At 38.1% G+C, this 12,506-nt stretch overlaps 1 protein-coding gene across 1 annotated transcript; it reads right to left on the bottom strand.

The window, feature by feature from the left end:
* Window positions 1–1,083: 1,083 nt before the first annotated feature.
* On the bottom strand, window positions 1,084–11,527 carry LOC121308892 (sodium- and chloride-dependent transporter XTRP3A-like). The gene is made up of 11 exons (XM_041241614.1): window positions 11,479–11,527; window positions 11,108–11,248; window positions 9,885–9,976; window positions 8,919–9,146; window positions 8,497–8,607; window positions 7,590–7,831; window positions 6,450–6,612; window positions 3,652–3,856; window positions 3,243–3,402; window positions 2,768–2,933; window positions 1,084–2,035 (listed from the first exon to the last, which is right to left on the bottom strand). Exons 1-11 carry the CDS (start codon window positions 11,525–11,527, stop codon window positions 1,874–1,876), a joined length of 1,719 nt encoding a protein of 572 aa, XP_041097548.1. The 3' UTR covers window positions 1,084–1,873.
* Window positions 11,528–12,506: the final 979 nt, after the last annotated feature.

The raw sequence follows: 12,506 nt of genomic DNA, 5'->3' as shown, positions 1-12,506 counted from the left end.
TTTCACTGTGAGTATTGCAACAGCATCTCACTAGTAAAGACAGTCCAAAATGAGGCGCTCCCAGGTTGGCAGTCAGAAGTTTTATCACAGCTTCTGGACTAAAAGAGCATAAGAGTAAAACCTTTGCACATAAAAACATTTAATCAATTTAAGGCTGTTTAAATTAGTTTGAAATTGCTTCAGGTCAATATAAAACATAACAGATGTACCTAAATTCTGAACATAATAGGAGGAATAATCAACAAGTACAGAGAAATGTCACCTGTGATTGACAAACCCAGAAAAGCTGTCTAACAAGGATGAGCAATACTTGAAGAGAATATCCTTAAGGAATAGAAAGAAGACAAGCATTGAATTGACAACAGAACTGGCAGAAGGCACAGGTGTCATTGTCCATCACATCAACAGTCCAAAGCACCTTTGACCATTGTTTCATAGTCCAATTACTGTCTTCCTGTGCATATTTTAGCCTTTCAGTCTTTCCCCCTTTCTTAACAGAAGTATAATGTTGATGGATGAACAACAACACCTGTGCTTTCTGCCTGTTGTGTTGTGAATTTTGCACAACTGTGCATATAGTCATATGCATACAGATCTATACTTAAACTAGTCAGTTACACAGCTTTCAACAAGCTCTACATTATAACTTATATGAAGAAATACCTCTTAAAAGTAGATTTTAAGTTAAAACAATTTTAGGTTCATGTGGCAGGCTGGTGAGTGGATAGAGGCCCAGAGACAGTCTGGAGTTCAAAAAAATAACTATTATTATAAACACAAAAATGAAAGGGCACAAGGGCCAAAACAAAGCAATTTAAACACAAATAAAGCAAAAACAAACTCACAAAAATAATGGTTTCCAGGCTGGGCAATGCCTTCACTGGATTCAAAAAAAAAAAAAAAAAAAAAAAAAAAAAAAAAAAAAAAAATCACAAACACCAAAACACCTGCCTGCTTCCTCAGCTCCCTCCTCCTAAATGAGAAGCAGAGGCCTCCTTTTATGTCAGGTGGCTGGGCGCTGATTGATCGTTAATTAACCTAATCAACTAATCAACCCCAGCCACCTGAAGACAATAAACCCAGGCAGGTAGGGGAAATTAACCCCATCCCTGCCAATTTAAAAAGGGCAGAGCTTTGCTCTGCCACAGTTCATAACCTCAGTTCTATACATTTCATCAGTAAAATATTCAACAATAGTTTAAAAAGACACCTTAGAAAAATGTTCAAAGCTCCTTACAGTTTAAGGCTCATAACATTAGTTGGGATCAATGAGTGCTCTGCCAGTGACACCTTACCATTTTATAATTTATTTGTTAAACTCAGCACCTGAAAAACAATTGATATTTTAAACAGACCCCCAAAATGATGTATTTTGATCATGAAATACTGTAGCACCAGTAACCATTCGTCAATAGTTTTGAAAACACAGAAAGCGATGCACAGTGAAAACCTCTATTTTTGAGAGAACAGAGTGCTTGTGAAGATTATTATATAATGACTGAATCATATTCACTCAAGGGGAATATGTGTTTTATAAAAAAAAAAAAAAAAGCATTAAAGTTTGTTGAAATAAAGATTTGAATGCACAGAACTTTTTTTGATTGTTCGTCGATTCTTTAAAAAGAGCCTGCAAAGTTTAATGAATACCAAACTTCATTAACCAAACAGACTTTGGAGAAAGAAAGAAAAAACACTTACAGTGTACAGCAGCCTTAAAAAAGACTGCTGTTTGGAAAATAAATTGCTGTTGGGGTGGAAGGAAAAAAAATCCAAAATCAATGGGCTTGAAAGGTAGGTCTGAAAGATGGTACAGTATTACGGAAATTGTTGATTCTGTATAACTGACTATAGGAGAAAACAAGAAGTGGGTCTCTTAACAAACTTTGGTGCTTCTCTTGCTTTCCTTTGCCTGTTCCTTCTTTTTTTTGATGAAAGTGATGAGAGCCACCAAAGGAACACATATCATGGAGGTCACCAGAAGAAGCCCAATGACCACCTGGGCGAAGGGGGGGTATTCCTTTGTTACCGTTTTACCCTATGAAACAAAAAACAACATGTTAAATTACATCACCCGCCATTCTCATCAACACAGGTAGTGTGAACATTTCGTTGTAAAGTCAGTGGTGTCCAGTACATGGTGTAGATATTACCCCTCACATCAGTAAACTTGTATTTAAGAGGTTCATTTATTTATTTACTTATTTATTTAAAATTTATTTCACCATTGAGAAGAAAACCTTGTTTTCAAGGATGGCCTGGGGCCTAGGCAAGTTCTCATGCTTGTGTTGAGAGATCCTATTTAGAAAGTGCTGAATGAATTTATTTTTTATTGTGTACCTGGTCTCATTTTGAAAGTCTTTCTGGAATGTATTCAAATCCAATGGCAGTATGACCAGGCCCACTGAGTTGTTCAAAATTACCATGTGTTGCTAAGCAGATGCAAAACATGATCGTCTTCTGTTTTTTAGGGTTAAACATGCATTCTTTTCCATACATTGTGCTTGTTGTATAAACAGAACACTCCATGCATGTTCATGTGAATGTTCATGGAGTTCTGTGGCTATTTCACACATGAGGACGGCCTCATTTGTGGAATAACGACAGTACTCCACGGTTTATGGTAGATCCTCCGTATACGTTACACATCGTACATTCATTACATCATCACTGGTACAGGTTTTACTTACTACACTAGGATGTGTAAAAGCATTATCCATGTTACACATCTTAGTGTAGTTCAACATCACAGTTCAGTGAAAAGACATACCAGGTCTGAGTCCCATGCTTGGTACGTTGGTGTTCCGTTCATGATGTAATCTGCTATAAAAAATATGAATAGCCCTATAATTAGAAATGGGCTTATGACAGACCAGGTGATTTTCCAGTACCAGTGTGGTCGATGTCCGATCATCAGCTCAATGTCTTTTTCAAACCTGTGTAGAGATAATATAGATTAATGACAGATTAATAGGAGAGATCATGTAGATTAATGTGCAAGAAACTTCAATAGTTCTGTGCTGCTAAGATGCAGTAACTAGTACAAGGACAAGAGATTCATACATGCAAACATGCAATGCATATAGAGTTATGTTACTGTTAGTATGTAGATACATTGACATATACTGTCCTAATACTAGAGGCTCAAGAGAATACAGTTTCATTGTTGTTAATACTGTTAATCAGCAACAAAGCTCAAAATCAGTGTTTTTTTCTCATACAGTAAGCATTGAAGGGTTACCCACTTTTTCAGTCCATAGACGTAACAGACGGTTATGATTTCAATGAGGACTATGAAGAGCAGAGAAAATGTAGCAGCATAGTCGTTAAAAATGGAAAACCAGTAGTTTCCTGATCTGGTAGTGAAAGAGAGGCCAACCAGACAACAGAACAGGCAAATCATCCCTGCAAAACAAGACAGGGCTATGAAGCATCACAGGTTTACATTTCTGTAATGCAAAACAAACAAAAAAAAAGATACATTCTTTTCCCTTGTTTTCAAATTGCATACTCTGCTGCTTCACCATTCTGAAGAAGTAGCTACTTCACCTGTAAGCTTCAAGAAACAACACAAGAGCCCAGCCCGTCACACAGCTTTATTGGCCAGACACTGCATGCTAAATGTGTTTGGCTGTGTCTCGTCCGGTTACTCACCTGTTAATGTTTCCTTTTGGAAATGCCTGGTGAGGAAAGCGGAGTCCCGGAGCGGGGTAATGATGGCAGCTACATTCCCCAGCATGCTCCCTATCCCCAGCATCAACAGCATGGAGAAGTACAGCACCGACCACAGCTGGGACAGCCCCATGTTCTTAATGGCTTCACTGTACACGATGAACGCCAGGCCGGTCCCTTCAACAGCCTGGGGTGAACCGAATAACCAGAGAGCTTCAGTTAAAAGTGACAGTGCAGAATGTGTAGAAACTAAAAAAAATGTTGTAAAGAAGTGGGTTATTGTGGGTTAGCAGCTAGAAGAGCTGTATAAGGGTAGGCAATGCACAAGGTTTCTGGTAAAGAGGTGTTATTGTCTATCAGCCAGGTCTACCGGTGTTCTTATATGCAGGGGTTCCCAAACTGGGGGACAACGACCCCTAGAGGGCTACTAAATAATTCTCTCCCAAATGACTGTGACACCTGCCACACAATGTTCCCCAATGTTTACATGAACCCTGCTTCAAATTGCTCTATCGTTAATTTATAATCTTCATTTTCCATGCTTTGTATAAAAGTATGTGGGGGTCCTCAGCCAGGATATTAAGGGCGGCACATTCTGAGAAACTCTGAGAACCCCTGCAGTAGAGCATCTAATTGTTGTTTTTTTTCCAAACAACAAAACAAAATGGTACTATTTATTATCCAGAAACAGTACATTACTATGTCTGGCATGGTATACTAATGTTTTGTATAATTCTTGACCAACTGAATCACATTGAAGTGACTGATAAAAAAAAAACAATCACAACCCACCCTTTTTACCAGCATCTTTTGAAGTCCAATATTTGTTTGTTAAATTAAAAAAAAAAAAAAAAACAGTTTGCCAAAAAAGCAATAGAAACAGTATAGACATATTATCTTGACAGACAATACAATCTAAATCATAAAAAGTGAACAGCCACATTTATTATTGGAGATAATATAGATAATTATACATTTTATACTCAAAGCAAGTCTCCAATTGATTTTTGAAACGGCAGCAATCTACCTGAGGAACAAACAGGTTAGGTCTTCGAATTAAATTCCTGAGGTGTTTGGCTCTGCTTTTACATTTTACAGTAAAAAAATGAAAATAAAATAAAATTGGAGTTCATTAAGACTGGAGTAATCACTTTGAAAATATGAATTATTACTGGCCATATCTTTATGCAGCACGTATTAAACAATAAAAATGCATATGCGTTTTTCTTTTTAAAATGTGATAATTAAATGTAATACTGTAATGTAATATAGCTGACATTTAAAATTGCTCACAGGACTAATTGGAGCCCCATGTGATAGTGCTATAATAGCTTTCAGGTTTTGTCTTTTTAGATTTGTAGTGTCAGCTTGATTGTTGTAATGACACTCTTAACAGCGCTGTAAACTTGGCATGGAAACATACAGGCTATGTTTGATGTATAAGGCTGTACGCTGATCAATGTTATCCGATTTATGGGAGGGATCGTTACACAATCATTTTACCCGAAGAAATATTTAAAACCAGCTCATACATTTTGTATACAGAACACTTTGTTTTTTTGTTACTACTACTCAAATACTGTATTTCACTTTTAATATGTAGACAGAGTCTGTGTCAGTGTGCTTTGACTCATGAACTCCCCTTCTGCTCTATTTGCCAGTTGTTTTCTATCTATAGGCATGTGTAACACAGATAAGAGCAAGCTAAGTTTCTGTAAACAGTATAGGCATCACTATCATGTGCCAGCATTACAAAATGAGACATTGATTCCCAATAGCTGTTTACTAGCTGCCACTGACTCTTCTGCTGTATAGACACGTGGGGGGGGAGGCGGGGGGTCGTCTGTGTTACATTTGTCTTTGGTGAAAAAGAAACTGGTAGCTACAATTAATAGCAATGCAAGTAACATACACTAAGAATATAACACAGTAAATGTGTCAATATTAAAAGTGCACCGAGTATGGTGACGTCACTGAACTGTGAAGTAATTTCATTCTTCATCATCGTTAGGTCATAGTAATTATTTGATACCACCAGGCTCTTATATTTAATTGAATGTATCCCTTGTACCTAGCGTCGTATCCAGAGGTGACTTTCTATCGAGGTCACACTTAGGTTTCAGGCTCTAGCTGCAGTATTTATAAGACTGCTTGGTATTTACTATTCAACCTCCAAATCCATTATACACAGCAAACCAACAGAGAAAGTTAAAGAGTCTTTTGTGCTTTACCAGAATTTTTACATGAGCATCAGCACTGATGAGGCAAAAAAACAACCGAGGACACGACCTCGGTGTCCACATAGCTAGTTACAGCCATGCTTGTGTCAATGGGGCTAAAAAATGTGTGTATTACTACTTGGTTCTATAATAAAACAGTTACTAGTATGGAATAATACAAGATTGGAATGAAGGAACTTTGAACTATTTCTTAACAAGGAAGTCTTTTGAATAAAGTTTTTTTGTGTTTATGGCTGTGCTTTGTATTTTATGATACTCATCCAATTACATTACAGTTCATTTCCATTTCTGATCTCAACACCTCCTGCCAGGCATTCAGTCCGAGGCCTCAGCAACTGCCAGCTGTGCCAAACATGTGTAGTGCTTTCGCAGTGTGGGCTGAAGTCTGCTGGGTTCTAGTTTGAAACCTAGGTTTATGACCTGACTAGAACCCAGACCTAAGGAAGGCCACAAAACTGCAATTGGAAACTAGTCAGAAGTGGAATTATGTAACCCTTTGACTTCTCCCTGTAGGGGTCACTCTCAGGATGTGCACCATACCGTGTCTAGCTCTGACTTCAAGTCACAACCTTCGATTTGGGAAGATATTGTGGCAAACTTATCTGGGAAGCTTGCGTTTAAGTGTGAAATCCAGTCATCCAGATGATCTGTTTTTATGGAGTCCTCTGTCAAATCAAAGGTGTTTATTAGCAGCAACTGCATCCTGTAAAAAGCATCAAACAATGTTATGCAGCATAGTGGCATTTAACACATACTTTTTGGAAAGCAATCTCCACAGTGACCTAATGTGTTCTAAATTGCATCTGTGTGGAATGCTCTGCTGAATTGTGAATTAAGAAGTCCGCAATTGAGACAGAAGATTGAATAGCTGGGGAAGGGGTTGTCCAATGGACTCAGTGATGACTGCATTGCTAATACCAGGAAAGGTGTAAATGGGGAGCTACAGTACACTGTATAATCTCGCCCTTCATTCAACACCGGTGGGTCCCGTGGGGTCAAATCAGAGACCTGTTAGAGTGGTCAATTAGTAGGTCAGTTGATTTCCCTATTGGAAATGTCTCTGGCTAGCTGGAGGGAAACTCCCAACATTAATGAGTACTGCAAGCAGCTGTCTGCTTTTTTTCCTTAAGGAGGGCATGGCAGAACACCGAGGTAGACCACTATTGAGAGCACAGTGCTCTCAGTTTAGATTTCCACATTCAACATTGTCCAACAAAATGAGAAATTACACAAGATGCAATCATGCATTAAGTGTTCAACTGGACACTGGCTGAGCTGGTTCAACTAAATGTAAAAAAAATGGTTAAAAAAAATACAATCCATTCTGTTTGCACTATATTTTGGATTGAAAATCTGTGTTATACTGTAATGACATGTAAAGACATGATTTTCTTACTTTAAGAATATACAAAAGCTTTGAAATTTTCTTATTTTCTTTGTGTTTTCTTACTGGAGCTGGTCTGGACCTAAAAGCAAAGTAAAACCATGTTATGATATGGTAATTATCTGTGTACTGTAAAGGTAGCTTTCAAAAAAATGGAGTTCTACCATGTGCTCCCAAAGAAAAAATACAGACTGTTGTTTGCACTACTCATTGATGTGCTGTGCGTTTCCCTCCAGCTTGCCAGAGACATTTCTAATAGGTAAATCAACCCAGTACTCAAAGCAAGAGTCCCCCACCTATCTAAGCAGCTCTCATAATTGAATGTTGCTTTAAATCCATAGATAGAGAAGGTGACCAGGCTGGCGAATATGGAAGTCCCGCTGTTGATCAGTGACACCACAATGGCTTGTTTCTCGAAATTGTTGTTGTGGTGGTTGTAGCTGGCGAAGGCTATGAGACTCCCGCACCCCAGACCCAACGAGAACAAGATCTGAGTGGCTGCGTCGATCCAGGCTTTAGGGTCTGCAAGATCAGAAAGCTGAGAGAACAAGAAGTTAGCAGAGAAAACTATCCATCAGATAGTGCATTACTATGTATCATCAAACTGAAAAATACCTTAATATATACTTTTGGCAAACTTCAGATTTGTATTTGAAATTATTTTATAGTCATATTAGATTGGATATTTTGTTAAATATGTTCCTTTCATTCCCTAAATAATTACATGTGATGTACTGTCCGTTGGAAATTACAATAACAGAAACTGAATCGTTAGGGACAAGTTGGAATAAAACCTTGGACTTTAATCACATTCCTGTCCTTGCTGATTTACTGTAATAAAAGAAAAACAATTTTACGAGGAAATTAAAATGATGATGCTAGTGTAAGATTGGGGCCATAAGAACTCTGCTAGGCTTCAACTGGATGAGGTTGCTTTATCTGCAGGCTTTTATGCAACTCAAACATAAATTTCTCTCTCTCTCTCTCTCTCTCTCTCTCTCTCTCTCTCTCTCTCTCTCTCTCTCTCTCTCTCTCTCTCTTTTAACGAAATGCCCTTGGGTAGATGCACTGAATGGACCCCAGCCTCAACAATACCTCACCATGCTTGAACTCTGGGAAGAGGAAATAGTCCCTCCCCCGCTCGACCCTATCAAGCTGCTGGAACCACTTTATATAGCTCCCAAAATACTGTTATTTACCAACCTTGGGTGTGAACATGTACTTCAACCCATTCAGAGCGCCATGCAGAGTAGCACCCCTGATCAAATAGATGATCATTACTAAGTATGGAAATGTTGCTGTGAAATACACCACCTGGACAAACAAAATGGGGATTTTAGTTCATCTTTCATTGATAGCCTGTAAAAAGAGATAGCATTTACCTTAAATAATTTAGTGGACATTTTTCAGGTAAAAGTCTGTTTAGTAATATCATTTCTTTCTAGTTATTGGCTTAAATAAAGGCATCTCTAAAGATGTGTGATAGTATTCCAGTAACCATTAGCTTAACAATTGACATTAAAGAAAAATAATAAATATGTCATGGTCAGCTGTGGAGGGAATTATTTTGTTAGATCTATGTTTTAAGTATAGCTCTTTTTGTTTTTCTCAGCTGCAGCCCGTACCTTTCCAGTGGCTTCAGTTCCTCTGAGCACACAAAGATACACTACCATCCAGGACAGGACCAGACACAGGGCCTGCCCCATCTGAATGCCCCCGTGATCCTCGATGGAGGAGCTGATGTTTAAGGTCTCCCTGTACCAGAAGTAATCAGTTGAAGAGCTCTTCTCGCACTCTGGAACGTAGGTGGTGAGGTTACTGCTGAGAGGACACTCCACCCAGGGCAGGGTACCCTGAGGAATCAAAAGAGAAGCATCACAGCTACTGAGAAGCCTGGTTCAACTACAATCTTGGGTTAATATAGCTCCTTTCACAGCTGAGTTGTACAGCGATGGCCAAAATTTTTTGCCTCACCTAGAATTTTAGGACTGAGACATCACTTAAAAAATTAAAATAACAAGGATATGAACATAATTTAGATATTTTATCTAACATCATGTAAATGAAGAAACCATAATAATAGTTCAATATTTCATGTTAGATTTATGCCGTAATGTCATATTTTTCAATTTGTCAGTTTTTCATTAAGTATATGGAAAACTACAAAGCGGTATGTAATTAAATATGTCAACATAACATTATTCAGCTGGTTTCATTCAAATTTATGAAGCAAAATTTGTTAATTCTATAGGGTGATGCTAAACTTTTGGCCAGAGCTGTACGAGAAGAACCCATGAAAAGAAAAACAATTCAATCAAAGCTAACTAAAGCCTGACAGAAAGCAACCGCTAGTGAAACAAGTGAAGCAGGGCCATACAAACAATATATGCTATGAATTATAACAAGAAGACAATTTCTGCATACTCAACAACTTTCACGATTAATATCAATGTGGATACTTCAGTTGGTCATATGCTGTGATTCAACTGATTATGTCATAGTTAAATGAACTGCAGCAGGGACATGTATATTCAAAACACAAACACTGTATTCTGACAAATATATTAAATGCTTTTTTTTAATTCTCTTACCTGAAATGAATGAAAAATGTACCAAAAGGACCAGGCGTTAATTACATTGTAGTAGATAGTAAGAAAGATGGACACAACCACACTTGCTATACCTAAAAAGATGAGGAAGAGAAGAACATAAATAACAAATTGATTGTACTTTACTTGTTCGTAAAATCTTTGATAATGATTTCATTAAAGAGGCAGAAATTCATGTCTGATCCTTGGGTTAGTTCAATGGGAATTTGCTTTCCTAGAAATGTTATGACAATAGGGTTTCAATATGGGCTTCTTTTATTAAGCAGCTAAGGCACTGATTAAATCAAAATTATGGCTTTGCTGTAGCTTTTAAAAATATAGCTAAGTATTACAATTAAGCTAAATACAGCTTAATTGTAAGGGACATGCAACGATGTAAAGTGCTAAACCAACAACTTGATCAAAATTCCTTCAAAATGTCAAAATCAAGTAGGTGCTTTGAAAGTTGCCAACAAATAAATACAAGGTCTGAAAGCGGCCTTGTGTTTATTGGACTGCACAGAAATTAGAGGTCATTAGCCATAGCAATGTGTTTCTCTAAAACAGTGTCCATTTATTTGTGACCAGCCTGTGCTAGTCCACACTAGTCAGCCATAATAAGAGGCTGCAATCTCCTAATGGTAACAGCTAGTCCACAGCCTAGGTTAAACTGTGAATGAGTGGCAGAGTAGTGTTACTTCACCAAAGCTAATGAGTAATAAGCAGGTAGCACATCTCCAGCTGGCTCACTTTGATTCAAGCTTTCATTCATTAACCTGCACTCCGAGGTAATAAACAACACCAGCGGAGCGCCTTTACCAGATCACTCGGGAGCCTTTTGCAGTTTATTTTAACACCAGAAGTGGGTGTGTAGCAGGGCAAAGGCCGTCCGTGTACATTGTAAACATGTGTGAACTGAATGCATATTTGTATTACGGCAGAGAATAAAGCACGGCAAAAACTCAATATGGTACAGGTGATGTCATGAATTGGGTTTCTTTGTGATTTGTGGTGGCATCGAGGTGGTAAATCTTGCACTCTGATTGGCAGAGAGCTGCTCAGCAGTCTATAATACACATTAGAACCACCTTTATCTGAACTATCCTTTTATATAAACTGGAGGTGGTCCAGCCAGCATTTCCCGTATCAGCACTACTGTGAATGTGAAGACAGCTGGTACCTCTGGTCAGATACCTGTTTGAAGTGATGAATCGCCTAACACTCACCCACTCCCCCCAAGTAAGGGTTAATGGCACTCCATGCTCCAATGCTCCCCTGGCGCATATGTTGTCCAATAGCCAGTTCAAGGTAAAACAAAGGTAATCCTTCAACCACCAACATAATCAGGTAGGGAATTAAAAATCCACCTGGAATGAGAGAATTTAAAGATTCAGTGCCTATTTATTATTTTATTGTATGTAAACAGGATCTCTCTCGCATTATTCATTGATTCTTTTTGTGCAGATCTGAAATTTGTAAAAGCTGCCTCTCCCTGTTACATTTATGGTTTGGTTACAATGAATAGCAGGTCTGACAGATTTTGCAGAAGGTGGAATGGCACTTCTGTATATAGAACTGCACAAATCTGTTATTTTACAGGCAACAGTCACAAAAGTCTTAACGGTCACTCTGTAGAACAACGGCATATTTGTAGCCCATGTTCCACAAAGGAAGTCATCATTGACAAATTGTCAAGTCGGTACCAAAATGTTATGTTTGGTGATTCAACTTTTTTTGTCCAATACCTGTTGGAATGTGTGTAATAAGGGCAAACCTACATCTTACTGGAGTATCTTAGAATCTTGTGACCCGGGTGGCTTGTGGGTGACGTCAGACCAGGAAGGAGAATAGATACAGACAGAACTGGGGTATGAATGCACTGATGCACAGACTTAATACACAAATAAAAGATTCAGACAAAAACCAAAACGCTGATACAAAACAAAAGGCACGATGCCAAAACAGACCGATACGAAGCAGGCACGAAACAAAAACAAGTATTGTGCTGGTGTAAACCAGTGGTGTAGCAATTGCTTTCCACTATTGACTCACGTCTTGTTCCAACTTTGAACACACTAACCGCCTTCAGCCAAAGCTGCAGGTTTTTATACATGTGACCATCTGTAATAAATTCATTAAACTGGAGATGGTCACATTTACACAAGTTTAACATGGAAGGGGAATTTTAACCCCATCCATGCTGCAAAATAACAATAACAAAACATTGTGTTTTTACAAACTAAACAATAGGTTTTAAATAATAATACAACACAAATACAAAATAATACATATGCACACAGGGGCGGGGTGTACCCCCTCACACATCTACATCCATTTCTGGTCATTTTAAAACCTGAGGAGCCTTGTTGGTCATAAACTTCAAATTAGATTAGCCAGGTCCTTCATGGGAATTTTCGAATACAGTGTTGTTCTTATTTACTTTTTGATATTTAGGGCAGGATTTATTGAACGCAAGCTTAATTGTCGCAGGTCACATACATCACTTCCTGTCTCAACGACTAACTAATTGGAACTCGTTAGTGTTCAAGAAAAAGGAATGGAAGCATAATTCGGTGTTATGGAAACTACTAGCGTTTAAAAATGGAAATGTGATAAAAAAAAAAA

This window comes from Polyodon spathula, chromosome 3 (assembly GCF_017654505.1).
Source record: "Polyodon spathula isolate WHYD16114869_AA chromosome 3, ASM1765450v1, whole genome shotgun sequence".
Taxonomy (NCBI): Eukaryota; Metazoa; Chordata; class Actinopteri; order Acipenseriformes; family Polyodontidae; genus Polyodon; species Polyodon spathula.
Note: the sequence above shows the minus strand (reverse complement) of the source record. Positions and strands in the feature narration are given on the sequence as shown.